This window comes from Electrophorus electricus, chromosome 9 (genome assembly GCF_013358815.1).
Source record: "Electrophorus electricus isolate fEleEle1 chromosome 9, fEleEle1.pri, whole genome shotgun sequence".
Classification (NCBI taxonomy): Eukaryota; Metazoa; Chordata; class Actinopteri; order Gymnotiformes; family Gymnotidae; genus Electrophorus; species Electrophorus electricus.
In genome coordinates this window covers 19,317,302-19,343,050 of record NC_049543.1, presented here as the reverse complement: position 1 = coordinate 19,343,050, position 25,749 = coordinate 19,317,302, and the positions used below count along the sequence as shown (strand labels likewise).

General features: G+C 40.8%; 2 protein-coding genes across 2 annotated transcripts; both read left to right on the top strand.

Moving 5' to 3' along the window:
• Window positions 1–5,266: 5,266 nt before the first annotated feature.
• Window positions 5,267–18,465, top strand: LOC113591496 (adenylate cyclase type 4-like). Its single transcript, XM_027031999.2, has 26 exons — window positions 5,267–5,518; window positions 5,648–6,118; window positions 6,394–6,591; window positions 6,987–7,148; window positions 7,693–7,842; window positions 7,973–8,118; window positions 8,455–8,566; window positions 8,824–8,951; window positions 9,463–9,621; window positions 10,776–10,935; window positions 11,152–11,325; window positions 11,532–11,569; window positions 11,659–11,715; window positions 11,819–11,882; window positions 12,038–12,135; window positions 12,245–12,329; window positions 12,537–12,674; window positions 12,790–12,870; window positions 13,117–13,298; window positions 13,709–13,793; window positions 14,006–14,164; window positions 14,394–14,540; window positions 14,688–14,795; window positions 16,390–16,504; window positions 16,834–16,958; window positions 17,770–18,465. The coding sequence occupies exons 1-26, from the start codon at window positions 5,267–5,269 to the stop codon at window positions 17,899–17,901; spliced, it is 3,726 nt and encodes a 1,241-aa protein (XP_026887800.2). The 3' UTR covers window positions 17,902–18,465.
• Window positions 18,466–18,994: 529 nt separating this feature from the next.
• Window positions 18,995–25,620, top strand: si:cabz01101003.1 (ubiquitin carboxyl-terminal hydrolase CYLD). Its single transcript, XM_027032004.2, has 16 exons — window positions 18,995–19,075; window positions 19,467–19,664; window positions 19,756–20,031; window positions 20,151–20,528; window positions 20,639–20,744; window positions 20,867–21,393; window positions 21,540–21,705; window positions 21,864–22,005; window positions 22,266–22,385; window positions 22,525–22,616; window positions 22,702–22,765; window positions 22,889–23,111; window positions 23,290–23,398; window positions 23,517–23,635; window positions 23,712–23,919; window positions 24,175–25,620. The coding sequence occupies exons 2-16, from the start codon at window positions 19,485–19,487 to the stop codon at window positions 24,357–24,359; spliced, it is 2,895 nt and encodes a 964-aa protein (XP_026887805.2). The 5' UTR covers window positions 18,995–19,075; window positions 19,467–19,484; the 3' UTR covers window positions 24,360–25,620.
• Window positions 25,621–25,749: the final 129 nt, after the last annotated feature.

Here is a 25,749-nt window from a genome sequence, read left to right as displayed (position 1 = left end):
ATATTCAAAATACCTTCCTGAACCTACCCCTCTAAGGTTATTCAAAGCAGTTATTTATAATATTGTCCAATGCCACACTTTGCCTTCACACCCGTAGAACATGAGGGCTTGCCATGAATTTTTTTGGAAGTTTGATTTTTTATTGTATTGAAAATTATTTGATTTGTGTCACATGAATGTTTTGCAAACACAACACCGTTTGTTTTGATGTCATTTATTAAACACATTGAAAAAGAGGAAATAGAGGCACCCCCCCCCCCCCCAATAATTATATAATGGCAAATTATGAATAATATCTTCAATTGGACATTATGGCTGTGACGACTGACAGCAAAAAAAAAAAAAGCTTGCAAGACTTAAAACACCTTTAGGGGACAGTACCTCTATTTGACCTCAATAGTCACTGGTGTTGTGAGCTTGCATGCCTGCTTCACTCCTGTGGTGGAAGCAACGGAATAAGGTCAAAGGTTAGCCATTGAAAGTCACCATCATTTTACAATAATAGCTGAGGTATAAGTGGGATAAATTCCTTCGACGTATCCCAGTATATAGAATTAGTTGACTTAGTGGAGGAAGTCCACTGTTGCATCATGGACTTCTTTGCCTCTCTATCATTACATTTTTCCACTCCATTCCCTAGCTTCTTGGGTGTGTGTTGTTTTGTATATGCATATATGTATATATGTTCTTAATTATTTAGTAACACATTAGCTTGCTCAAACATGTTAAACAAAATTACAAGAGCGACAGGGAAAATTTTAAGCATCAAAGTCTAAACTGTTTTGTTTTGATTTTTTCATTTAGTCTGTATATATATGCAGGAGTTGCTGTAAAAGTGACTTTTGTCAACACATAACTTGCCAAAAGACATATGAGATATTTTTTAGCAAATACCTTAAATTAACTTAATGATATGAATCTCTTGTGAAGCACACTGCAACTACAGTGGGAATGCTTTTGTGGACAGTAGTTCAGGAGTGGAAGTGATGATGTAGAACCACTGGCCATTGAGGGGCAGCGTGTAGAACCTATGGAGAAGTAAAAGAAGGGACACTATGCATTAGAACTTATTGACAAAGCAGTAGAGGCTCAGATCCAATGAAGATGTACAGAGAGAAGCTTCTGGCATGCTGAATTGGTAGGAATAGTAATGAGAATACTTCTCAAGTGGCTGTTCTCTCAAAAGCAGGAACTGAACTGTTCAAGAAGTAGGTGGCATCAAACCTCCCAGCATGCTTCTGTCCATCTACAGTCTCTTAACATACAGACTTATTTGTCAAAGAATGTATATAATTTAATATTTGCACTAATAAATCAAGTTGATATTATATCTTCTGATCCTTTTTGATCAACTACACTGTAGTTAGATAGATAGATAGATAGATAGATAGATAGATAGATAGATAGATAGATAGATAGATAGATAGATAGATAGATAGATAGATAGATAGATAGATAGATAGCATTATTATTCTATTCATTTTTCATAGCTGCTTAAAGACACCCACTCTAGTTTATGCTTCTATCGGTAACCTTGTTAAGGCAGATAGCTATAAACATGCACTACTGTATGGTTATATGTGTATGCTATTGTATACAATATAGAATGTTATAGTAGTTGTCAACTTTTAAGCTTGAACACTTTCAACATCTCATTTAATATGTGGGCTTCTACGAGAAAGAGTAGAATTTCTATGACAGGTAATAATTTCTATAAACATATGAGAATATATAGTGAGCTACAAACAGGAACCAGACTGAGAAAGTGTGACTCAGAAGCAGACTTAGAAATGCACAATGATTACAGCACTGTAATTACAGTAGATTTACCTACCTGCAGTGGGTGTATCATAAAACTGTAACATTGAAACATGGAACCAAACAATCACAACAAAGAGCTGAGAGAAAAGGAAATGATCTTCAGCAAAACAATTTAAAGGAAGTGTTTACATTTATATATGTGATAAAATAAAGACTTTTGACCCAATTTGTTTATTTATTTGTAAGTCATATACTAAATACAGAAAAAGGAGATTACGGTGATTATTTACATAGACTGTTATTCTGGCAAATGTAATACGTGAGCTTGGAGCACCTATTTTTGTCTATGATGTTTTTATACTTACCTAAGAAGTTTAAGATACATAACCGTGCATACTCCACTGGTATGGCACAAACTCCATTGTGCTGCGTTCAATGTGTCGTTTGACTGGTTTGACGAGTCTGGATGAGATAAAATAGAACAGTGAACCATTTCTGTTACATTCCTTCAGAGCAGAGTGACTGAGAAGTCAAGAAAACCAAGTAAAACAGAAGCGCTTGTATCAGACAGGTGACAAAAATGAGGTATGTTCACACATAATCTGGCTCTATTTGGTGGGAAAATGTGATTTAAGGCCTTCATATGATCTTTGCTCAAGTGTGTGTGTGTGTGTGTGTGAGTGTGTGTGTGTTGGAATTGAGTAATCATTGCACTCTCGATGTCCAGAATCAGAACGAATTTACTCTTTCCATACGATGTTGTTTGTGAGTGCGCTCATCCTGTTTCTCCTGCTCTCTGAGTCATATTTTTACATATATACATGAACTTAGCATGAACTTAGCATGTTCTGTTTGTACTTCATGCTCTCATGCACTAGCATGTTATGTGCCTGCAAATTCACGTTTCTCTCAACCCAACCTGCTTCTTTTATTGAGCCAAGGGGTGACCGTTGAGACTTCCATCTGCTCTGGACAACCTTGGTTAAAATTCTTTCTCTGTAAGGTTTCCATCTGCTCCGGAAAACTCTAAGATGATTCCTAAAATCACCAGAAGCGGTTCTCTGTTCATGGAGAAACAGAAGGATGCGTGAGATGAAAAGGGACGCTACACTCTGAATGAAAGAGGGAACGAAGTTGGGGTGGGAGGAGGAGGAAGAACAGGAATGCATATGAAATAGAGAGCGCACAGAGACAGGCTTATGAGAACAGATCGGCGTGTCGAGAGAGAGACAGAGAATAAACAAAAAGAGATATACACCTGCAGAGGAATGTCAAAGGTAATGAACTGAAGTTCTTTATTCCTCTGCTAAGTTTCTTCTTGTACACTTGGAGCCTTCGACTACTCTTGGCTGCTGTTTTTGTACCATGATTAGACTTCTAAGATGAAGATCTTTTTATGCTCAATCAGGTAGTTTCCTCCACAAGTGCTTGGAACCAAAGTCAAAACGTAGAGGAGAAGTATTATTCCATAAATAATAACTGATTAAGGTTCTCAGACCCTCGAGCTGTATTGAGACACTTGTACTGAGCACTTCATAGAATCATTAATTTTGGAAGAAAATGATTGTATTTTTATATTACACTAAATGATTGGTGTCAATCTCTAAGGCTAAAAACAGCTTGTCATATCAAAAACTTTGTTTAATCACAGTCGGGAAAAAAATGAATGACTTTTTTTAAAATCCCATCTTTTCTCCCACATGTGGCAAGTACGTGGTCCCCTCATTCTCAGACACTAGATAAGTTCAATCATTTGTCTTCTTGGTCCAGTTTGGAAGGGTTCTAGTGGACATTTCTAAAAATCCTACAGTGCTGAGGTGTAGAAGCTCAAGCTGCTCCCTTTTTGCAAACCTGCGGTGACCTGAAAGAGCTTCATTCTCCTTTTGTCTGATGTTTAAGCTTGGAATGCTTTCTTTAGGTCATCATGTATCTACTCGCTTGTCTTTGAGTCTTTGTTACACAGACTATTTTGCTAAGAAACAGGTCAAAAATAGTACCCTGTAAAAGAGACCTTTGGTGGAACTAGCCACTTTGAAGTACAGAAAATTCCCATGGTACCTTTTTTTTTTTATCAGCTGCTGGTGGCTTTCACTGGTCACATAACAATGCCTGTTCCAAAAGCTGAGAATAAACAAAAGAGAGTATGTGCTCTGGCTCATATTTAAAGAACATTATAAAACTCTTGTGAAAACATTAGTGGCAAAAATGTAAATGAATGTGTTATCAAAGCCCCCTTGTAATATCCACAGTAGGAACCAGCAGTAGGGTCTCAGCATTGTGGTCATTAAATATTCATCTTATGTCTAACACAGCAGACATGTTCCTACTGACTACAATATCATCTCTGCCCCATGAACGAGATTACTAGTTCAAAAAATGTCTGTCAAAGTTTTACTTAAGTACATATTACACAAAAACCAGTTGGAAGCAGGCATCAGTGCTGGCATTGCTGACAGAATCATTTAAGTGGCACAGGTTATCTGCAACTGAAAAGGGGTTTGGGAAATCAGAATGGACAAAGAAGAGCTGGACCTTTTGATCTTAACACTAGAGGAATTTGACCATAACCAAATATTTACAACAAACATGTGGCACAAAGCACACAGAGCACAAACTGCCATACTGTCTTTAAATAATGTTATCTGCTATTTGAAAAAAAAAAAGACAGACATTAAGAGAGAGAGAAATAGAGAGAGAGGGAGAAAAATGGCAGAGAGTTGATTCAAATTGAATACTGATACTGTAGGCTTAGGGAAATCATCTTATTTCTTGTTAGGGAAATTATCTGTGCAATGCACATAGGATGTATGTGCGTAGAAATGAGTAGCAAAAATGTTTCTCGGTTTTGCTTGGAAAACATACCAGTCTTCACTTATGTATGTATATACATATATATGTGTGCGTGGGTGTGCGTGTGTGTGTTTGCATGTGAATGTATATGTGCATGCGTGTATCTACAATGTAGTGTCAGAGCTGGTAAAGACTAAGTAGTCTTTTTTTTTCAACCCACATTCCAAACAGCCTTGATTAAAATTCTTTCTCTGTAAGGTTGTTCTGCAATATATTCTCTGTGTTATAGGAAATGTTCTGATTTGCTATAGGATTATGTTGTTTAATTTTTAAACTTGTCTTCTATTCTATTTGTGCACTTTAAACTGTTAAGCTTAGTGTTCTCCTTTTTTTTTTTTTTTTTTTTTTTTTTTTTTTTTTTTTGAATTTGACACTACAGGGAAATGGCCTAAAGTCTTTCACATCCACTTTTCCAAAACTGGATCCCCAGAATGGATTTACCATAGAAGAACACTGCAGCTGGAGTCAGATGACACAAGCTGTATCAGATCTGTATCATGGCGCTATGCAAATGGATGGTTTGACCATCCTGTCATAGATCTTGTGAATGTGTTGTTGGTTTATTGTAATTTATTTATTGTGTATGCTGAAAAAAATCTTGTGTGAGAAGACACATTGAGGTCTCATAGACAGGGTCTGACGTTCACTGGCCAGTATGCAGGATGACTCACATGACTCTCTGGAAATGGGAGGGATTCCAAAGAGGGCTGGGCCAACAGAACCTCTTAATGGTTGCCATGGGGGTGGGAACTCCATTGATAATTTAAGCACGCTGTCAGATTTAAGGGATGCAAAAAACGTGGACAACTTCTCACAAAAAAGAGGGGATGTAAATCAAACAAATTACAACAACCATGAAGGAATACGCAAAGACAATAATTCTGCCAAAAAAGAGAGTGAACGAATGGCAAGTGACACCTGGGTCATGGACCCTGAGTGCCAAAATACTCACAATGACAATTATCAAAGCAACATCGTCACATTACCTAGCAGTAGCATAGCAGCACACCCTAATAGCAGCATCTCTGGTGCCAAGACTGAACATCACGTTAAGCAGGATGCTGCTGAGCTCGGCATTGCCAGGATAGAGAGCATCCCGAAACCTCTCAAAGCATGCACAGTCTTCAGGGAAACCCCAAGTGGAGTAAAAGGTCAAAGTGTCGAACCCCATGGTGTCAAAAATGGGAATCTGAACCACCATGGCACCAATCACGTGCCAGTTCCTGGATCCATCAGTATTGTCAACAGCATGGGGGAATCCTCAGAAGATTCCAGGGCTGTCAGTGCAACCGCTGGAGAGACGAGAGAGCTGGAAGACACGTTGGCCTCTAGGGGTTGGCGCAGGAGACGCCGAGGTGGTGTTGCTGAACGTGTGTTAGGCTGTTACCGGGGGGTGCGGCAGGCACTTCTGCGGTGCCTCGAAGAGACACCCATTGTGGTACCAGGCCTGGTGTTGACCATGATGTTCTGTGTGACCATCATCATCATCATCCCCACCACGGAAAAGGTAGGCCTGTGAATAAATGAATGAATGGCTGAATCTATTCAATCAAATGTTAATTTCCTTATTTATTATGTTTCCCAGTTTTTTACAATCTAGGCATCCATTCACCCATCCATGTATCCATCCATCTATGCAGTTAGCAAAGTTGTTGTTTTCAAGTCTAAGACTTCAATGATTAAAAATAATGTTTATTTCTTAGTTCCTTCATTCTCTTCTCTTCTCTTCTCTTCTCTTCTCTTCTCTTCTCTTCTCTTCTCTTCTTTCACTCTCTGCCTCAGAATCTCAGTGCTCATGTAGGAGAACTGGCCGTGGTGTGTGTAGTGCTCTGTCTGTGTGTGTCACTCTTGGTGTTTTTGCCATGCCTGCCCACCCTGCGGCGGTGCGAGCAGATGCTCGCCCTCTTCATCTGGTCCGCACTCTTCATCACAGCCATTGTTTTCATCTTCACTGGCGGAGTCATCACCACATGGGAGCAAGTCAGTCTCACTTTTGCGGTGTCCTAAATATCTCTCACCCGAACGTCAGGACATAAGTGTACACTAATTGGGTAGCCATATAACTAACTTAATAAGTTTAAAAGAATGTGTAGGATTCTCAGTCTCACTCAAACATTTGCTGGCTTTCCAGTGATGCTATTCTATGCATACAGTTTCCTTGGATTTTGGTTTTTGAAGTTATAAATCAGTGTTATTGTTAATTGACATCCCACAATTTATTTTTAAACGATCTTATAATTTTAAGTTGAGCATAAAATCATGGCTGTGGAACATACAACATTCATACAAATACTGCATTTGTGTAAAATGTTACATAACATTATATAACTCACTCTCTCTCTCTCTCTCTCTCTCTCTCTCTCTCTCTCTCTCAGGTTGCATTTTTTCTCTTTCTCTCTCTATCAGTATATACGATTCTGCCTCTTACTCTCTCCTGGGCTCTGATCTTCGGCATAGGAGCAAGTGTGTGCCACATCATCATCATCAGTGTCTATGTGCCCATCACCAGACCTGGTACACGTGACCTTGCAGTGCAGGTTAGGCAAAAAGCATGTGCGCGCACATACACACACACACACACTCATATCCTGGAAAATGTTATGGTAAGTCAAATGAAAATGTATTCAAATGGACAACAGCCTGACTAGATAACTCAAAAATAAAACACAGATCATGACAGAAAGACAGACAGACAGACACACACACACACACACACACACACACACACACACACACACACACACCTGCTTACACATTAACTTGAAAAAAATGCTTGTAAATGAGACATGTCAAATGTCCATGCAAAACATTTATAGCTGTTGTTGCTGGTGGATGCAAATGCTTGCATCTGCTGTCTTTGTTTCATGTCCCCGTTCCCTGAATTATTCAAAATGCTTTCCAAATGCATTCAAAACAGAATTTTTTAAGTCCTGTGCCACAATTCATGCTTCTCTCCCCCTCCCTCTCTTTATCTCTCTCTCATTTTATCTTCATCCCCCTCTTCCTCCCATTCTTTCCCTCCTTCTCGCTTCCTCTCTTTTCCTCCCTCCTTCTCTCTCTCTCTCTCTCTCTCTCTCTCAGCTGGTGGCAAATGCTGTGCTCTTTGTGTGTGTGAACTGTGTGGGTTTCTTCCATCTCTGGCTCAGCGAGTGCGCGTGCAGGAAGACCACCAAAAGCCGAGAGACATTCAGCTGCACCCGCTTCAAACGGGCCAAGCAGAAACGCGACCAGGTACACACACCTACAGACACACACACACACACACACACACATTGCTACACACCTATGTGCACACACATACTGCCTCATGTATGTGTTTGACCAGTTAAATGACCTGTCAAGGTCGCACCCCTCCCTACAGGAGCACCTCCTACTGTCTGTGTTGCCATTGTACATCGCTAAGGAGCTGAAAGAGGAAATTGTCAAGAGGTTGTCAGACAAATGCACTGGAGCTGACAACAAACCAAACTTCCACAGTCTATATATCAAGCAGCACAAAGATGTCAGGTGACAGTTCAAAGTTCAAAGAGTTCAAAGAGTTATGCACACACACACACACACACACACACACACCCAGAGTGTAAAAGTAAGGCTAAAAATAAGAAGTGTCTAAGAGTCACGTGTATATTCAAACATATTCAAACACACACACAAGCACACACACACACACACACACTCAAAAATATCCCAGACTCTCAACCTCTCATGCCTCATTCTGGTAATTAAATATCTTTCATGTTAGTTTAGCTAACTGACAATAGCCTATTTGCTGAGTGATACGCAGTCACATTAATAACGAAACAAGAGTAGAATGTGAAGGCCTATGCATGTACTGCCCTACAGTATTCTCTATGCGGACATTGTGGGCTTCACCAACCTTGCCAGCTCCTGCACTCCAGAGGAGATCGTTGCTGTCCTCAACAAACTCTTCGGAAAGTTCGATGAAATCGCCAAGGTGAAGTGTCACCTCAAACTGCCAGTCTCCACCTGGGCATATGTTGGGTATTTTGGGCTACTGAGGGCTAGACATATTCATCAGATGCTGATGACACTTTCTTTTCTGGTCCTCTCTCTCTCTCTCTCTCTCTCTCTCTCTCTCTCTCTCTCTCTCTCTCTCTCTCTCTCTCTCTCTCTCTCTCTCTCTCTCTCTCTCTCTCTCTCTCTCTCTCTCTCTCTCTCTCTCTCTCTCTCCCTCCCTCCCTCCCTCCACAGAAGAACGGGTGTTTGCGTATAAAGATTCTGGGCGACTGCTACTACTGCGTATCGGGTCTCCCAGACTCCATCCCACACCACGCACGCAACTGTGTCCAGATGGGACTGGACATGTGCACTGCCATAAAGTGAGCCACTCCACTGTCAGTATCACAAGTTGCCTCCGCAACACAGTGAATTGTGCAGGCCACTCACATTTTTACAAAAATGTGATGAAGTTGGGTTGATGCCAAACTGAAATGAAATGAAATAAAATTATATTAAATGAAATGAATTAAGTGACATACCAGCAGGAGTGATTGATGCAGTGCTCCAAGGGTGATGATCTGTCCTATGGTGCTGTGAAAACATCAGTTCATTCATATACTAGAGGACACCAGGCATGTGTTAGTGTCCGGGGAGCCTTGCTATTGTGTAAATGGTGTACTTATTCACTTTTAGACAAAATTATTTTATTTTATTATCTAATTAGATAATGTAACATCTCTCCATCTCTTCTGAGACCTGAAAACACACGTAAAGTAATGGAACAGAAATGGAACAGTGAAACTATCTGGCTTTAATGAATTATTTCTATTTTTCCTAAGTTCATTCTCTCTTCTATTTTTGCAACCTGTTAACTCATGAATTTTTTTGCAGTAAGCTAAGGGAAGCGACGGAAGTAGACCTTAACATGAGAGTGGGCGTGCACTCTGGAAATGTCCTTTGTGGTGTGATTGGCTCACTGAAGTGGCAATATGATGTCTGGTCAAATAATGTGACTCTAGCCAATCGCATGGAGTCAGCGGGTGTGCCAGGGTATGTTTGTGCAAGATTGACAATCTAGTATCTATCTAGAAACTCATTACATGATGGAGAGTGTTTGTTAGCGGTAATCTAACTATGTGAAGTATTTCTAGATCATAAGTTTATTGGTCTTATTGTTATTGTTATAAAACTTGTCTCTAAATTTTATATTGGGAACTCATGAGAGTGCAAGGTATACACTTTATGGCCAAAAGTATGTGGACACCTCCCCGTCACACCTGAGACTGCTGGTCATTCGTAAATCATAGGCATTAAAATACAGTTAGCTACCCCTCTGAGGCTATAATAGCCTCCACTCTTCTAGGATGGGAAAGCTTTCCACAAAATTTCATAGTGTATCTATGGAAATTTGTGCATATACAGTCAAAAGAGCTTTTTTGAGGCCAAGAGAAGATGCTGGATGAGAAGGCCTGGCCCCTGAATCGACATTCAAATTCATCCCAAAGGTTTTCAGTGAGGTCAAGGTCAGCGTCAAGGAAGACCACTAGAGTTCTCCATACCAAACTGATCAAGCGATGTGTTTATGGACCTTGATTTGTGCACAGAGGCATGGTCATGCTGGAACAGGAAAGAGACTTCTCCTTACCACAAAATTGGAAACATGTAATTGTAAAATACATTTGTATGTGCTAGTATTAACAATACCCTTCACTGGAAATATCATTATTCCTGTTCTGGCAAAATTTCCTGTTGGCACTGTGGTAGCTAGCCCATTTGATGAAGCTTTCTGTGCACATTTCTTGTGCTGATGTTGTTTCAAGAGGCAATGTATAACTCTATAGCGAGTGAATCAACAGAGTATTTGATTCAGCACTTGGTAGCCCCGTTGTGTGAGCAGAAGGTGTTGATGAAACACCTGAATGCAATGATTTGGAGTGGTGTCCACATACATTAGACCATGTGGTGGACATGCACCCAATAATAAAAGACAAGTCATATTTTATGATTTATTGTTTAAAGCAAACTAGTTGGAGCTCTTATTGTGGAGGTTTCATGTGCAATTAAAGTGTTTTAAAACATACAACAGCAACATATATAGCATATATAACGTACACTATGTACAACAGTAAAGTATATAAATATATTTTATTTAACCTGAAGCTGTTACTATAAGAATTTGGTTTGAGCTGTTCAGTCTTCTTTAGGAGGGTCCACATTACAGAAGAGACACTTGGACACTTAGGTGGGGCGTACCAAGTTGAAGAGGGAAACGGGGCCAGTCGCGATTCTGCCTTACAGGGCAGGAAAACATATTTAGTGATCGACCCTCACAAGCAGGACAGTACCAGTACGAAGTCTAAAGCTGTGAGTATTAATTGGACCAAAATTAGGCAATGGAATGTTGTGGAAACGATAACTGGCCTTTTCTTATACTCGTGCGTGTGTGTGTGTGTGTGTGTGTGTGTGTGTGTGTGTGTGTGTGTGTGTGTGTGCGTGTGCGTGTGTGCGTGTGTGTGTGTGTGTGTGCGTGCGTGTGTGTGTGTGTGTGCGTGTGTGTGTGTGTGTGTGTGTGTGTGACAGAGTAACGCTTTGATGGTAAGTGGTAAAATCAAGCTCCGGGCTTCAGTGAGGATGTCTCAGTATCTGCAGTCTTGGCACAGTGTCAAGCCTTTTTCAGTTCTCCACCAACCAGAAAGCTCAATCACTGGTACACCCACTCCACTCAGCAACCCAGGCCAACCACAGCTAGTCACAGTGAGTGCCACTCATTCAATGGGCAGTATGATGCCATTTCCAGCTGTTACACCTAGTCATCTTTGTGGCTGTTCTTATGTTCCTGTTCAGCAAATATTGCCCCCTTTTAAACTGTAGAGTAGTGCAAATATGAAACAAAGATTTGTGCTTATAGTAATTAAGATAACACCTCATTTTGTTTACAACTTACAATTTGTTATGGACAGGAGCCAATATCCCGTCAGACATCATGCAAAGAAAGCAGGTAGAATCAAAATTTATTTGCTAATTTTTAATACTAATTAGACCCATTCAAACAATTCCATCTGTCTGATGCCCCCCATCTGACTTTAGGACCGCTGGAGTGCTGGAAAATGGATCAGCAGAGACATTGGACATAGATGCTACAGAGTGAGTGTGTCAGAGAGAGAATGAACTCTGACTAGCAATTTTATAAATGTTATTATGTGTTTAAATACATATACAAATATATTTTTCCCTTTTATACTGTTAGGCAAAAAACAACAAAATTGAACTGGCTGACTTTGCTATTCTATGATATAAAAACGGAGAAACAGGTTGGACACCATCCCTGGACATAGATTTCAACTATATATCTCTATTATAAACACATTGTGAGCAATGTGGATGTGTGTGTGTGTGTGTGTGTGTGTGTGTGTGTGTGTGTGTGTGTGTGTGTGTGTGTGTGTGTGTGTGTGTGTGTGTTTTGCAGTATTCTTTTAGTGAGGTGCAGGGTATCCACCAGTCTCTGGCTTGCCTGGCATTCATCTTCATTGCTGTGTTTGTGGTGCAGATGCTCACCTCAGAAAAGTGAATCAAAATGATTGCCTATTGGGAGTAACTTAAAACTAAGACCAAATTACAGTGGGCTTTGGTGAAAAGCTAAATAATAATCAACTTACCCTGCACCCCCTTATAGAAATCTACCCCTTGCTGTTTCATATGGAGTAACCTTCCCTGTACAGCTGATGATACTTCTGGTGGTCAGCACTGGATTCTTAAAGGTGACTCTGCTCTGTGTTTGTATGCTTGTACGTGTTATGTCTAATATAAATTTTATATTATGTACAGAAGGCATGCACAGAAGTTTTATTTGAAAATAATTTGAAGATGTAACATGAACTCTGTGTGTGTGTGTGCGTGTGTGTGTGTGTGCGTGTGTGTGTGTGTGTGTGTGTGTGTGTGTGTGTGTGTGTGTGTGTGTGTTTCAGCAAAGCAACTCCAAGATCTCCTCCAGTGCAAGGTTGGTGTCCTCGCTGTCTCGGGGAGTGGCTACCATGGCAGTGCTGAGACTACTGCTGGTTTTCACATGTCTGCTCATTACCTTGCTCATGGCTTTCCTTAACCTGGTGGGTCATTTACACTTCTACTGAGTGTCTTTCACAGACACACACACATACACACATACACACCACTCACTCTGGGACTGTCACTGCTAACTCTTAATGTGCCATGTTGTTATAGGTTTTTCTACCTGGTGATAACTGCTTAAACTCCTCATACAATGCCTCTGCCCTGGATAACATGAATCTTTATACTGTACCGGTAGGATTATTAAAATTATTAAAAAGTCTGGAGTTTTTTAAAAATAATTAACAATTATTATTGGTATTTTTGCTGTTGTTGTTTAATATAATTCACTATTCACATTTACATTAATTTTCAAGTCACATCAATAAAACTCATTTTCATATAATTTTCTAGATAAGACAATCCAGATATTCCTGATAAAAACAATTTTCTACAGAGTTTACTCTGACTTGCTATTACTGTGTGTGTCTCTTTGGGCAGTATTACCTGTACTGCTGTCTGGTGGCAATGCTGGGAGTGGTTGTGTTCGTGCGCATGTGCTTTTCAGCTAAACTCTTCCTCCTTACTCTGGCTGTCGTGGTCTACCTTGCACTTTTCCTGTATGTGTATGCCCCACGTTCTGACTGTCTCATGCTGCAGCTCTACCCCAACAGCAGCAGCAAGTAAGAGCAAACACACACACACACACACACACACACACACACACACACACACACACACACACTGGTTGCTACTTGTAATAGCTCTATCATAACTACAGCAAGCCAGGGGGAAAGAAATGTACGCACACATAACAGCTTGTAAAAGCAATCTTCAACAACACATCTGTACATTCCCATAAACACTGCCACTACTACATTCAATACATTCCGGGCAGCTGTGCATACTCCAAAAGACAACCCCCCAGACATAGCAACCAAGAGGGCATACATACCTGGGATGGCAATTAAGCTGTCAAAAACAGAACATCAAGCTGCAAGAGTTTCACTCGGTGAATATTAGACCTGAAATAATGCTGTAGTCATGTAAAATGTGATATCTATAAACTATGTGTTTTTTGTGTGTCTGTTAGACCAGGAATTTTAAAGAACCCCAAGATCATGTCTGGGATTTGGCTTGCCATGTTCTACTTCACTTCTTTAATTCTTGCTCGACAGGTAAGGGTGTGTCAGCTCTGTGTGTGTGCGTGAGTATGTGTGTTTGAATGTGAGTGTATTTTTATGTTGAATGGTGCAAGAATAACTCTATTGTGAGTAAGCTAGCATTGTGTAACAAAAGCTATGTGTGTGTGTGTGTGTGTGTGTGTGTGTGTGTGTGTGTGTGTGTGTGTGTGTGTGTGTGTGTGCGTGTGTGCTTGTGTGTGTGGTAGGATGAGTTGGCCTGTCGTGTTGAGTTCTTTCTCGAGAAATGTTTCCAAAAAGAGCACGACGATATGGAGACAACAGAGAATGTCAACAGACTCCTCCTTCAGAACTTGTTGCCAATCCATGTGACTAACTTCTTCATTGGCAAAGATGTTCCCAACCAGGTATTATTCCTTTGTTGTTGTTGTTGTTATAACATGTTATAACATGTTATGTATGTGGTTATGATCGCCACACAAAAATCAAGTTACTACTATGAGATAGCCAGTGACAAAGACAAATGCAGTAGCACTAAAATAGCAAATCCCTCTGTCATTTCACTTATTTTCCAAAAAATTAAATAGAGTGTGTTTGTTTGTGTGTGTGTGGTGTGTGCGTGCATGTGTGTTTCAGGACCTGTACAGCCAGTTGTGTGAGAGTGTATGTGTGATGTTTGCCTCAGTGCCTGAGTTTAAGGATTTCTACACAGAGAGCAGCTTAAATGGAGACGGGCTGGAATGTCTGCGATTTCTCAACGAGATCATCACAGACTTTGATGAGGTAGCCAAAATCTGAAAGAATTCTGGAGGTCAACAAATGCTAATTTTGTTAGCCGCAGTTTGTTAGTCTTTGGACTTCGTGCATGGACATGTGAAGATGGTCTTTTTCATTTCCCTCTTTCTGCATTTTTCATTTCTCTCTCCTTAGCTCCTCAGCAAGCCCAAGTTCAATGTAGTTGAGAAAATTAAAACTATTGGCACTACTTACATGGCTGCTGCTGGACTGACCATTCCGACGATACGCGAGGAGCGTAAGGTACAGAAGAATGGCCCGTCAGGCATCCACATTTCATGTCGGATGCTTCAGTTTAGAGTGACTTTCCATGTTCTGCTTGAAATGACATGTCATGTCATTTAAGCATCTTTTGAATTTGCATGTTTCTGTAATTGGAATGCGGCTGATCTTGCAAGTCACTTTCACACTTCACTTAAGGTGTGGTGTGACTGAAATTGGGCATGACTTTGTTTTCTTGGTGTATGTTTCAACATAACCTATGTTGATTATTATACTGTAAGAGTGTTTTAATGGTGAGTTTTTAGTGGTGTACCAGGTTACATGCTTTTCACACCATTTTTGGCTATTAGAAATTACTCCACCCCCTGTGGGTTTAGTTTAACAGAATTTGTGGCATGGTGGACTTTTTCAGAGGCGTATATGAAAATTATGCAGGGTATGATCAGAATTCTGTTTCAGTGAAATTTTGTAGTTTGTTTTCCTGGAACAAACTAGCCAGGTTTACATGCAGCAGCCTGATAATCCATTAATAATCTGACTAATAGCTCAATGGGAATAGAATATGTCCATGTATGCACCTCAGTCGGAATAGACTAGTCTGACTGAGGCCATTCCAAATATAATTTCTATCCGATTGAACGAGGTGGGTAATCCTCTTTGGGTAATTAGGTTTAGTGATTGCTCTGCTCAGACACACCTACTAAACCTGGCGATTGATGAGTTGAATCAGGTGTGTTTAATTAATATTAGTTAATGTAGCACTGTGTCAAACCTTTTCCAAGAGGGCCAGAGAACGGTGTGGTTTGCTGATTGCATACGTAAATGCACTTGATTCAACTCATCAATCAGTTGCAGGTTTAGTAGGTATGTCTGAGCAGAGCAATCACTAAACTTTGTAGGACTCCAGCCCTCCAGGACTTGGACACCCCTGCTTTAAATAACCCATATAATGTAAACACTAGGATCTGATTACATCCCCAATTGGAAAGTTGAAGTAATTTCTGTGCACGTAGCAGAAGTTTACAACATTCAACATGGCAGGAGTGAAATACTGGATTGTAGAAGAGACAAAGTTTATACTGCAAACTTTAAAAGGCTTAATGGCAGAAGGACTGGCATCCAACTCGGTTGCCTTGGAATGTTCCAATACATCACCTTCCTACATCATCTTCCTCTCGCCCCTTCATTAAAATGTTATTGTAAAGCATGTTTTCTTGAGTCAGCCATAATTTTAATGCAATTTTTAAAAAAAACAAACACACCAACTGCATTGTCTACTAGTTACCTCCATAGTTAGCAGTATATGTTTGACCACTCATTTTCTGCCCCCAACCCTTACCCCATTTTTCAACATGGATGCCCCTTTATATGAACAAATTAATTTTGCTGCTTCAACAAATACCGATACAAATATTGAACTCTCAGCACTTTACTAATACCTATTTATGAAAGTGGAAAATAATCATTCATACATATTACAAGCAACATTAATTTTAAAAGCTGTTACCTTGACACACCTAGTATGTCACAAACCCCTACCTGATATTTCCTGTAAATGGAATGAACTAAATGTCCTCTTAACATTTTTGTGTTTTGTCCTGTCACCCTTGTGCAGGACAGTGATGTGAGCAAAAATAACATACGCAGCATGGTGGACTTTGCCATTGCTTTGATGGGGAGGCTTGACAACATCAACAGACACTCTTTCAACAACTTCAGACTCAGGATAGGTATATTTTAACATGCACAGATTAGTACCTTTTGATCTTTCTTTGTATGCAGTTATAAAAAGTTGCAAGTTGATCGTTACACAACGCGGTATCTTTTCAGTATTTGTAGTAAGCACTTGGTGCTTACTACAAACAAATTGGTGACAAACTGTCCCTATTAGACAAAATGATTTTGCTCTCATAGAAGTGAAATTAATTGAAACGCCAACAGTGCAGCTTCAGATGTCTAAAAATGCGTTACATCTCACTCATGAGTAGTTCATAACCATATAGCACTTATTTTCAATACCTTCGGGTCTTTGCTCTTGTTCTCCACTTCCTCTGTTCAGGATTGAACCATGGCCCTGTGATTGCAGGGGTGATTGGAGCCCACAAGCCTCAGTATGACATCTGGGGCAACACAGTTAATGTTGCCAGCAGAATGGACACTACTGGAATACTAGACAAAATACAGGTGAAAAAATATATATTATGACATGAAAAGTAAAGATGGAAGTCATTTCTGCATGCTATCAGAAATTAGATTAATAATACAATAGTAATAAATTCGGTCATTTGATATAAGCCATGAGTACAAGTGGCAAGTTGCTTTGTTACCTTATAAAAAGTTAACTCTCTGTAATTAAATGGTTAAACTGTACACACTAGGGCAATGAGTAGTTTACTGAGTAACTTAATTATTTATAAAATACCAGTTAGAGTTTATCATTGTGCTATATTTTACATGTTAAATTAAAACCAATAAGACGGTGTTTTCCATGTGAGTTAAAACAAAACAAAACAAAACAAAACAAAAATCATCAAGCGATAGTCATGCAACTATCATAGTTTGAGCATTTTCTCTAAATGTTTAAATTCTTAACAGCCTAGTTCTGTCAGGTAACTAAATTATATCCGTTTCTGGCTCTCCAGGCGAACTACTTGACCTATAGAAATACTAAACCACTGGTACTAAAATGTAGATACATCTTAAAACTTTATTTACATGTGTTCGACTAGCACCATACTAAATTTCTATACAATTTCAGTGCAATTCTGTGCAGGTTCTGTATTATCGTATTTATATGATATCGATCTGCATATTTAAGTATTCTCCCTGTTCCTACACACCCACTTCATACAGGGTGTAATATGCATCTTTTAATCAATGATTTCAAAGAGTTGTGCTGGAAACTGGGCGAAAACAACAAAATGCACAGTGCAGGAGAACTCTCGGCCAGTGCTGAGCGACACCAAGAAACTCTGTTGTGTGCTGCCCCCTTCAGGTGCCTGAAGAGACTGCGCAGGTGGTCGAGAGCATGGGGTATGCCGTGACCAAAAGGGGAGTCATTCATGTGAAAGGGAAAGGAGAACTCGCCACTTACTTTATAAACACTGAGCCAACACAACACTCATGACATGCGTGTGAGCCCAAATCATCGGTCCAGTCTGCCTTCACTGTCATATTGTTTTATCTAAGAACGTGGTACATAACACAAAGTTCAGAAAACCCCTTTATCATTAGAATCTCCGTTTTTATTCATGTCTTTACTGTTTGAAGGGGTGAGCCTTAAAAAAATGGATTCATTTTACACAGACTTTATATTACATAGCCTTTACACATTTTGCTGGTTTCTCATTTTGTCTTCAGTTGAAAAATGTCTGAACAATTCATCGGATGTGGTTTTCTTAATCCATTATAACAGTGAAAGAAGGAAGGAAGAATAGCAGTCTTGTTATAGTCCTGTACTTTACATGTTTAGAAACCTCGTGCTTTTATTCAACATGTTTGCCAAACGCACTTAGTATATTTAATTTATTGAACTTTTTTGTTTTTATTATTACACCTTGTAAAATATTTATTTATTAAATACTGGTTTATGTACTTGCACATTCACCTGTGCTTGTATTCTGTAAGTGGCAGTGTGGGAGGGCTGACTTTGGATCGTCATTAGAAAACCTGATCCTTTAAGTCAGTAAACCTGCTCTGTGATGTAAATGCTGCCCTATGCCTCATATATTGTCTCAGGTTATTAAAATGCCTGTAATTACCCCACTTTGCATTCTTCATGGTCAATTCCTCTTAAAGACTCTCAGTAGAGTCTACCTGAAAATGTTTCATATTATGCAGACATAACCATCATCATATTTTGTGTAAATAAAGTCAGTAATTTTATTATTATTTGTAATTCTGTAGAAGGTAATGATTAAAAGAATATAACGTCCTGTGGATCACACTCTTAAAGCAATGATAAAATACAAAATGATATCCAAGACAGTGCTTGAGCACAAGATAAGCCTATTTATGACGCAAGAATAAGAGATTTAGCTAGCAATAAACTTGACCTGCCACCAAGTCACGCACAGTATCATCAGTATGAATATGTTCTATTTCTTACTTAATCTAAAACGTCGCAAAGGTGGAATTTCCCTCAAAACAAACCCCTCCTTCAAGTGGTTTCAGATGGTACTTTTGATTGGCTGGCAAAACTTTCCTGATAGTTGAGTGGTTTTCGTTGCTGTCTATCACTTCGTTTCCTGTTTTTTCCTGTCCGCTGAAGTGAAAAGTATGGTGAGGTGATGTGTTTATTGGTAAGTCGAAATGTCGTTTTTAATTGTTAGGTCGCCTTTTTATTAGTTCCGTGTCTTGAGTTTGTGAAATTTTGTTAATCAGATTTCACTGACTAGCTAAAATAAGTTTAAATTCATAGCTTGCTTTTTAAATAGCGAGCTAGCAAAATGCCATCACATGTATGTCTAGCCTGTCTCATACTGAGCTTTCCAGTGTACGATAGCAAGTTAACCTAGAAAGGTAATTTGTTGTACAGTCCTCTGTGTTATGTTCCAAGGAAAGCTCTTTTCAGTTATGGTTAGAGTTCTTACGGGTCATCTTTTGTTGTTCAATTGTACTATTAGCTAATCATATTTTGTGAAGCAGGTTTTTTTTTTTTTTTTTTTACATTTCACTCTCTTGCGCCGCCAGTGAAAAGGCCGCTTTGCCATGTCCGGTGTCGCGCATCAAAATAGGAGGCGACGTGCCCCTAAAATGTACCTGCTGACATCCGACCACAAAGTTCAAGATCACCTGGAAGGCACCATTCGCCTGCAGAGGGGAAATCTCTGCCAAGAGCAGGAGGGTGGAGGGGAGCGAGGTGGAAGAGTGGACTATCTTTGGGTTAAGGTAAGGGATTCTTCAACTGATTAACTACACACTCTCTGTGACCATACAAAACTAGTGAGCTCAGATATTTTCTTCATTTTCAATTTTGCAGGTGATAGACAATGGCAGTATGGTGAAGCTGGACAAACATTTGCTAAATGAAGTGCCTGCTGATCTAGCCAGCTTGTTGGAGCCTATCACTGACCTAGAACTGCGTTTTAAACTGCTCTCCAGACCTCATCGGTTACACAGATTGGCTGCTTTGCCCCTGGGCTCACAGGTGCTGGTGCGGTGTGGCCCATCTGGAGAGTTTGCGGATGCAGAGCTTCGTTACCGCGGCCCCCTAACACGAGGAAGTGCTGCCATGTATTTTGGGGTCCAGCTAAAAGTAAACGTCTTGAGCTATTGCCGTTTTTTGATCTGGAGTAATGGCATTTTCACAGGAACCTTTTATCTGAATATTAGCTGAGAAAGTCATTTCTGAGTCTGTTTCCATTTGTCTCCCAGGGCTGGGCAGCAGGTAGGGGCAGCAGCAATGGAAGCTACAAAGGACATCAGCTCTTCACCTGCCCGGATCAGTGCGCCCTCTTCGTGGCCGCCAGCGAGCTGACCACCCGCCGCTCATCTCACAGTGGCAGCACCGGTGAGCTCGAGGCCGACCGTGACCCTGGCTGGCTAGAACAGAGCCAAAGTCATGGTCAGGGTCCAGTAAGCATCCTGCCACGCGCTGCAGACTCAGCCGTGGTCCCTGCCTCACCACCGCCACTACAGGGTGGCCAGAGAGTCTGCTTCCTCCAGGAAGATGTCCTCCACTGGGGCACGGTGCAGTACTGTGGCCCACTACCTGGGCGGACGTCCACAGGGCTGTATGTGGGAGTTTTGACGGTGAGCATCGCAAATTTGCCATTCTCTTCATTTTGGAAATGTGTACACATTTTCTAAACGTGGTCTGTATGGAGACTTGTAAGGTTTTTACATTGCGGTTCTATTTGTAGGATAAACCAGTAGGAAGCTGGAATGGTTGCTATAAGAGTTATAAGCTGTGCTCTATTCCATCTCCTGAATATGGCCATCTTCTTCCGCTCTCCAAAGTGTCTACAGGTAACATTCAACCAGCACAGTCTTGTTTCATGTATATGAACAGTGTTAATGAAGAATATTTCTCTGCAAATTAGTTTTATGCAGCACAAATTTGACACTCTTGGTTTTGTTTCATTTTGCAGAACTGAGAATGGAGCGGGCACCTCCTCTTGGCTCTAACACCAAAGCCCCTCCTGTCCAGCCTCCATATCCTTTGTCTAAGACAGCCCTTCAGCCACCTTCGCCCACTCTGAGCAAGCAACCCCCCCAGCCCACAGTATCTGCCCCTTACACGAGGCCACTGATAGATCCCGCCATGCTGGCCATGGCTAAATCTGCCCTTCAACCTCCTTCCTCCTCTTCTTCAGAAACACTAAAAGTTATTTTAAAGCCGCCTCCTCTCCATAACCCTAAAACTGCTCTTAAACCACCAGCTGCTGTATCCAGTAAGACACAAGCCCCGCCTCCTTCACCTCCCACCGATCTGTTCCATCCTGCTAATGGATTTCACGATCCTCCCTCTCCACCATTTTCTGAGCAGAAGGCGGAGCCTAAGATATGGTTAGAGGTGGGGTCTATGATTGAGATGAACGACCCACCAATTTTTGGAGTAATACGCTGGATTGGACAGATCAGCGGCATTTCGGACCAAGTGGCGGGAATTGAACTGGTACATGATTGGTAGCAATAAAGTCATGTTAAAGAAGCCAACATAAAGACCAGAAATTTCTGTTGATTCACAGGTAAAGGCTTTGAGGTTCGTTTGGCCCATGCTTGCTTGGCATTGTGGGGTTTTTTTTATTTTATTTTTTTCAGGACCAGGAGTTGTCTGCTGCTACGGATGGCAGCTACCTCGGTGAGCGGCACTTCCGTTGCCCTCCTAACAAGGGGTTGTTTGTCAAACTGCGGAACTGTAGGAGGGACTCCAGGTTTCCCGCCCCTGAGGCGCCCATCAACCAAGTGGAGCGCTGCAATTCAATTGGTGGGTAGCACACATGTTATGATGTCACTTGTATTTCCACCTTACTATCTGTGCTCTTTGCCAGAGAGAATGTGTTTCCTACAGTTTTGTGTAATTCTTTGTGACTTGGGATTGCGTTTTGTGTGTGTGTGTGTGTGTGTGTGTGTGTGTGATTTCAGCATTCGCAGAGTGGGGCAGTAAGCGTGTGGAGGAGAACACGCCCCCTGTGCTGGGTACAGACGCTAGGAAGCTGTATGAGGGCTTTAAGAAGGGTATCCAGGGTCATCTCAACTCCTGCTACCTGGATGCCTCACTCTTCAGGTGGGAATAACACAGCCATCAGCTCCCCAGCCTTCAGATGGCCTGTGCGGGATTAAAATGCAGCTGCTTTCTGAGTCATGTCGGTACCCTGCAACTGAAATGGCAGTTCAGGTCATTTGGCCAGTATCATAAGGAGCTATTATGAATGTGTTTACATGACCAGCCATGAGTGCTTAAATTATGTGATCTCTGTAGCTGAGCTTAAAAGACAGAGCAAGTGAGTGGTATCTACTTTCTCCCTCCATTTGTCTTTTTTCCAGTCTCTTCTCCTGCTGCAGCTCAGTTGATTGGGTTTTGTTTTGGCCTGCCAACGAGGAAGGCCAACGCAGTAAAGATGCTCAGGAACTGTTGCGCTGTGATATCGTTAACCCTCTACGCAGGTTTGCATCTTTTTGGTTTGTCTGTGTCTTTATGCGTGTGAGACAGAGCCATCACCTGTGTTCTGTGAACTGTTGTATATGATTAGTGTGTGTGTGTGTGTGTGTGTGTCTGTTGTGTTAATGTTATGTTTGTGATTAGGTATGGATATGTATGTGCCAGTAAGACCATGGCTCTACGGAAGCTTCTGGAAGCTGAGACTACAGATGCAGGCTTTACTAATGAAGAAAAAGGTAGCATTCTGTTAAAGAATTTTTCAAAATGTTAAGTGCAAGTGACAAGAAAAACAGGATTGTGTGTGTGCACGCATGTTTTCAGATCCTGAAGAATTCCTTAACAAGCTTTTCCAGCTCCTCCGGGTAGAACCAGTTCTAAAAATTAGGTACATGCCTGCCCCCCTGCCTTTTTTTTTAACATGTCCATATGTTGGGCTATCCATCCAAATGCTTTTATTCCTCACTACTCTTGCAATCTCATCGATTTATATGTTTCTTCTCTTCTGGAGATCTGTGAGCCAGGAGCCACAGGAGTGCCACATCTACCAGCTCTTCCCGCCTTCCAGCTTGACCTCTCTGTCTTCCCCTGTTCCCTCCCCTCTCTCTTCCTCTCTGTCTCCCTCCCTCTCCCCCATCCCTCTGTCCTCACCCCCTGCTGGACTAATGAGGGTTGCCAGTGTGCAGGCTCTATTGGAATCCTCCTTCATGCATTCTGGGCTTAAATTCACTGAGGTAGTGGCAACCTTTACCTACATTAACTGCACCATACACAGAATTGCACAGAAGTAATGAAAACGGACTGAAAACAGACTCCAAAGTAGATTGTTTCCTCCAAGGCGTTCTGAGAGCAGGCTCTGTTTAACTATGACTATAGCTAAATAGTCATATCTTGTTTTGTTTCTATGCACAGGCTCCTTCCTGCTTGCCCCTCCTCATGCCACGCTTCGGCAAAGAGTTTAAGATGTTTGACGCCATCCTGCCATCCCTCACCCTCGACATCACTGACCTGCTGGATGAGAGTGAGGACACCCCAAATGATGTCCAGCACCATTCAGTGCTGCACTATGCATTTTTAGAGCCTTATATTCAATCTCAAAGACAACATGAAATGGAAAATGTCCTCCTCTTCTCTTCTAGCACTCCGACAGTGTAGTATCTGTCAGTCAGTAGCGGAGTGGGAGTGTCTTCAGTGTTATGAGGATCTGGACATTACACCTGGCCAGTTAAAACAGTATTGCAACACCTGCAGCACACAGGTATGCACACACTAAAAAGTGTTTTATTTGAATTAAAGTGTTTGGCTGCTATAATCATAATCCCTCCCTGTGTTAGGTTCATGCCCATAGGAAGCGTCAGATGCATACACCCGTCAAGGTCCGAGTCCCCAAAGGCACGTGGGAGGGGCCGGTGCATAGTGCTCGTCAGCAACTGGCTCTCTTTGCTGTGACATGCATTGAGACCAGCCACTATGTGAGCTTTGTGAAGCATGGGCCCCTACCTACTGACTGGCTGTTTTTCGACAGTATGGCTGATAGAGAGGGTAAGAATTATTCACCCTATCACCTCAAGCTCCACTCATTGAACCAGTCATTTATCTTACAGCTTCAGTCATCTAGAATTAATGGATAAATGCAATTACAGGTCAGCTCACAGATCACAGATCAAGGACTGTTGCTATTGACGACAATTTTTCTGTCTAAATCAGAGAATCAAATGATTGTCTATTAATCATTTAATCGTAGAACTTGATTTCTGTCACTTATTTGTTTAATTGGGTTTGTGATCATTTTGGCAGGAGGAGAGAACGGCTTCAATGTGCCACAGGTGAGGGCATGTCCAGAGGTGGGGCGTTACCTGAGTCTATCGGAGGAAGAGCTGAAACGCCTAGAGACTGCTTCCCTTAAGGAGCCTGTGCGACGACTACTCTGTGATGCCTATATGTGCTTTTATCACTGCCCTGAACTAAGCCTGTATAAGTGACCTTCACAGATGCAACACACTCCAGTCCAGTGCAGTGACAGCTTAGTGGTTAAGGTACTAGAATAGCAATCAAAAGATTGCCAATTCACCACCACCACCAGGTTGCCACTGTTGGGCCCCTGAGCAAGGCCCTTAACCCTTAGTTGTTGGAGTTGTATTCATTGATGATTGTAAGTCACTTTGAATAAAAGCATTAGCTAAGTGATGTAAAATGTAAATGTCCTGAGCTGAGAAAGTATCAAGACTAGTTAACACTCACTTGATGTTTATATCACTGCAAACATAACTGCAGGCAGGTTTTCTTAAAACAACCTGGATTCATTAGCCATTCCCAAAACAGTCCCAGTTGGTCTTGACTGATATAATGAATATAGTGGCCGGCTTACATATACATATAAAATGGTTGCACTTTATTCATCCTTCAGTAGTATGCTGTGGTGTAATTAAATTAATAAATTAAATATTTAATTAATTAAAAAAACGAAATGGAATATTACGCCATTCCACAGGGCCACCCAGTGTCTTAAACCATGCAGTGGTGTGCTTTGTTCAAATATATTTCACATTTGCTAATATGGTATGTTAATGCATATTGTTTATATACTGTGAGATTTTATATATATATATATATATATATATATATATATATTTATGTGTGTGTATATTATATTTATATATATATATACACACATATAGTTTGTCAGACTGAAGAATTGTTCAAGTATAAGTTGCTATATAATGAAGAAAATAAGGACAATTGCACAACAGGTGACCAGAACAGACAAAAAATTGAATAGAGGTGATCGAAGGGTGGGGGGATGACTTCCATATATAACTGAAGATTACCTAATATTCAGATTTGATTAGTTAATGAAATGCAATGAGATCATGAATAATTTTTTTGCTTGGGCTAGACCACAATTAGTTGTGTAGAATAAATTGCCGCAGCCACAGTTATTGAGCTAGTTGAATACCGTGTTGCCACTGAGGTACTGTTGAGCCAAAGTGGCCTGCTACCCAGACCATTCTGCTCCATGGGATCCCTCTGATTGTGTTGCAGCACCAAATAAGCTGATTCAGATTTACTCTGGTGTCACACAGCTGGAACTGGTTCATATACATATCTCTCCTTCAAATATACTTTTGCATTCTGACACAATTTCTACTATATAGGAAACTAGTATGTTGTGTATATAATAGTGTTTTTTAAGTGCTATCATATAGGTACAATTTGTACATGTAAAGTATTAAATAAAACAGGTTCTTCTAACATGTATGTTTTTCTGCTTTGATTTTCCACTCCTAGACAATAGTTTAGGAAATGACAGATTGTTTTTATATGCTGTTTAATTAGATAAAACTCTAGTGTGTTAGTCTTGCCAAGGAGATC

Excerpts from the sequence above, each read along its gene's own strand:
- LOC113591496 (XM_027031999.2), top strand. The coding sequence starts at position 5,267 with ATGCAGGATGACTCACATGACTCTCTGGAAATGGGAGGGATTCCAAAG. Across the intron at positions 13,794-14,005 it reads CTTTAATTCTTGCTCGACAG|GATGAGTTGGCCTGTCGTGT; the intron begins GTAAGGGTGTGT and ends TGTGTGTGGTAG. Across the intron at positions 16,505-16,833 it reads CAACTTCAGACTCAGGATAG|GATTGAACCATGGCCCTGTG; the intron begins GTATATTTTAAC and ends TCCTCTGTTCAG.
- si:cabz01101003.1 (XM_027032004.2), top strand. The coding sequence starts at position 19,485 with ATGTCCGGTGTCGCGCATCAAAATAGGAGGCGACGTGCCCCTAAAATG. Across the intron at positions 20,529-20,638 it reads TGTATGTGGGAGTTTTGACG|GATAAACCAGTAGGAAGCTG; the intron begins GTGAGCATCGCA and ends TTCTATTTGTAG. Across the intron at positions 23,636-23,711 it reads GCAACACCTGCAGCACACAG|GTTCATGCCCATAGGAAGCG; the intron begins GTATGCACACAC and ends TCCCTGTGTTAG.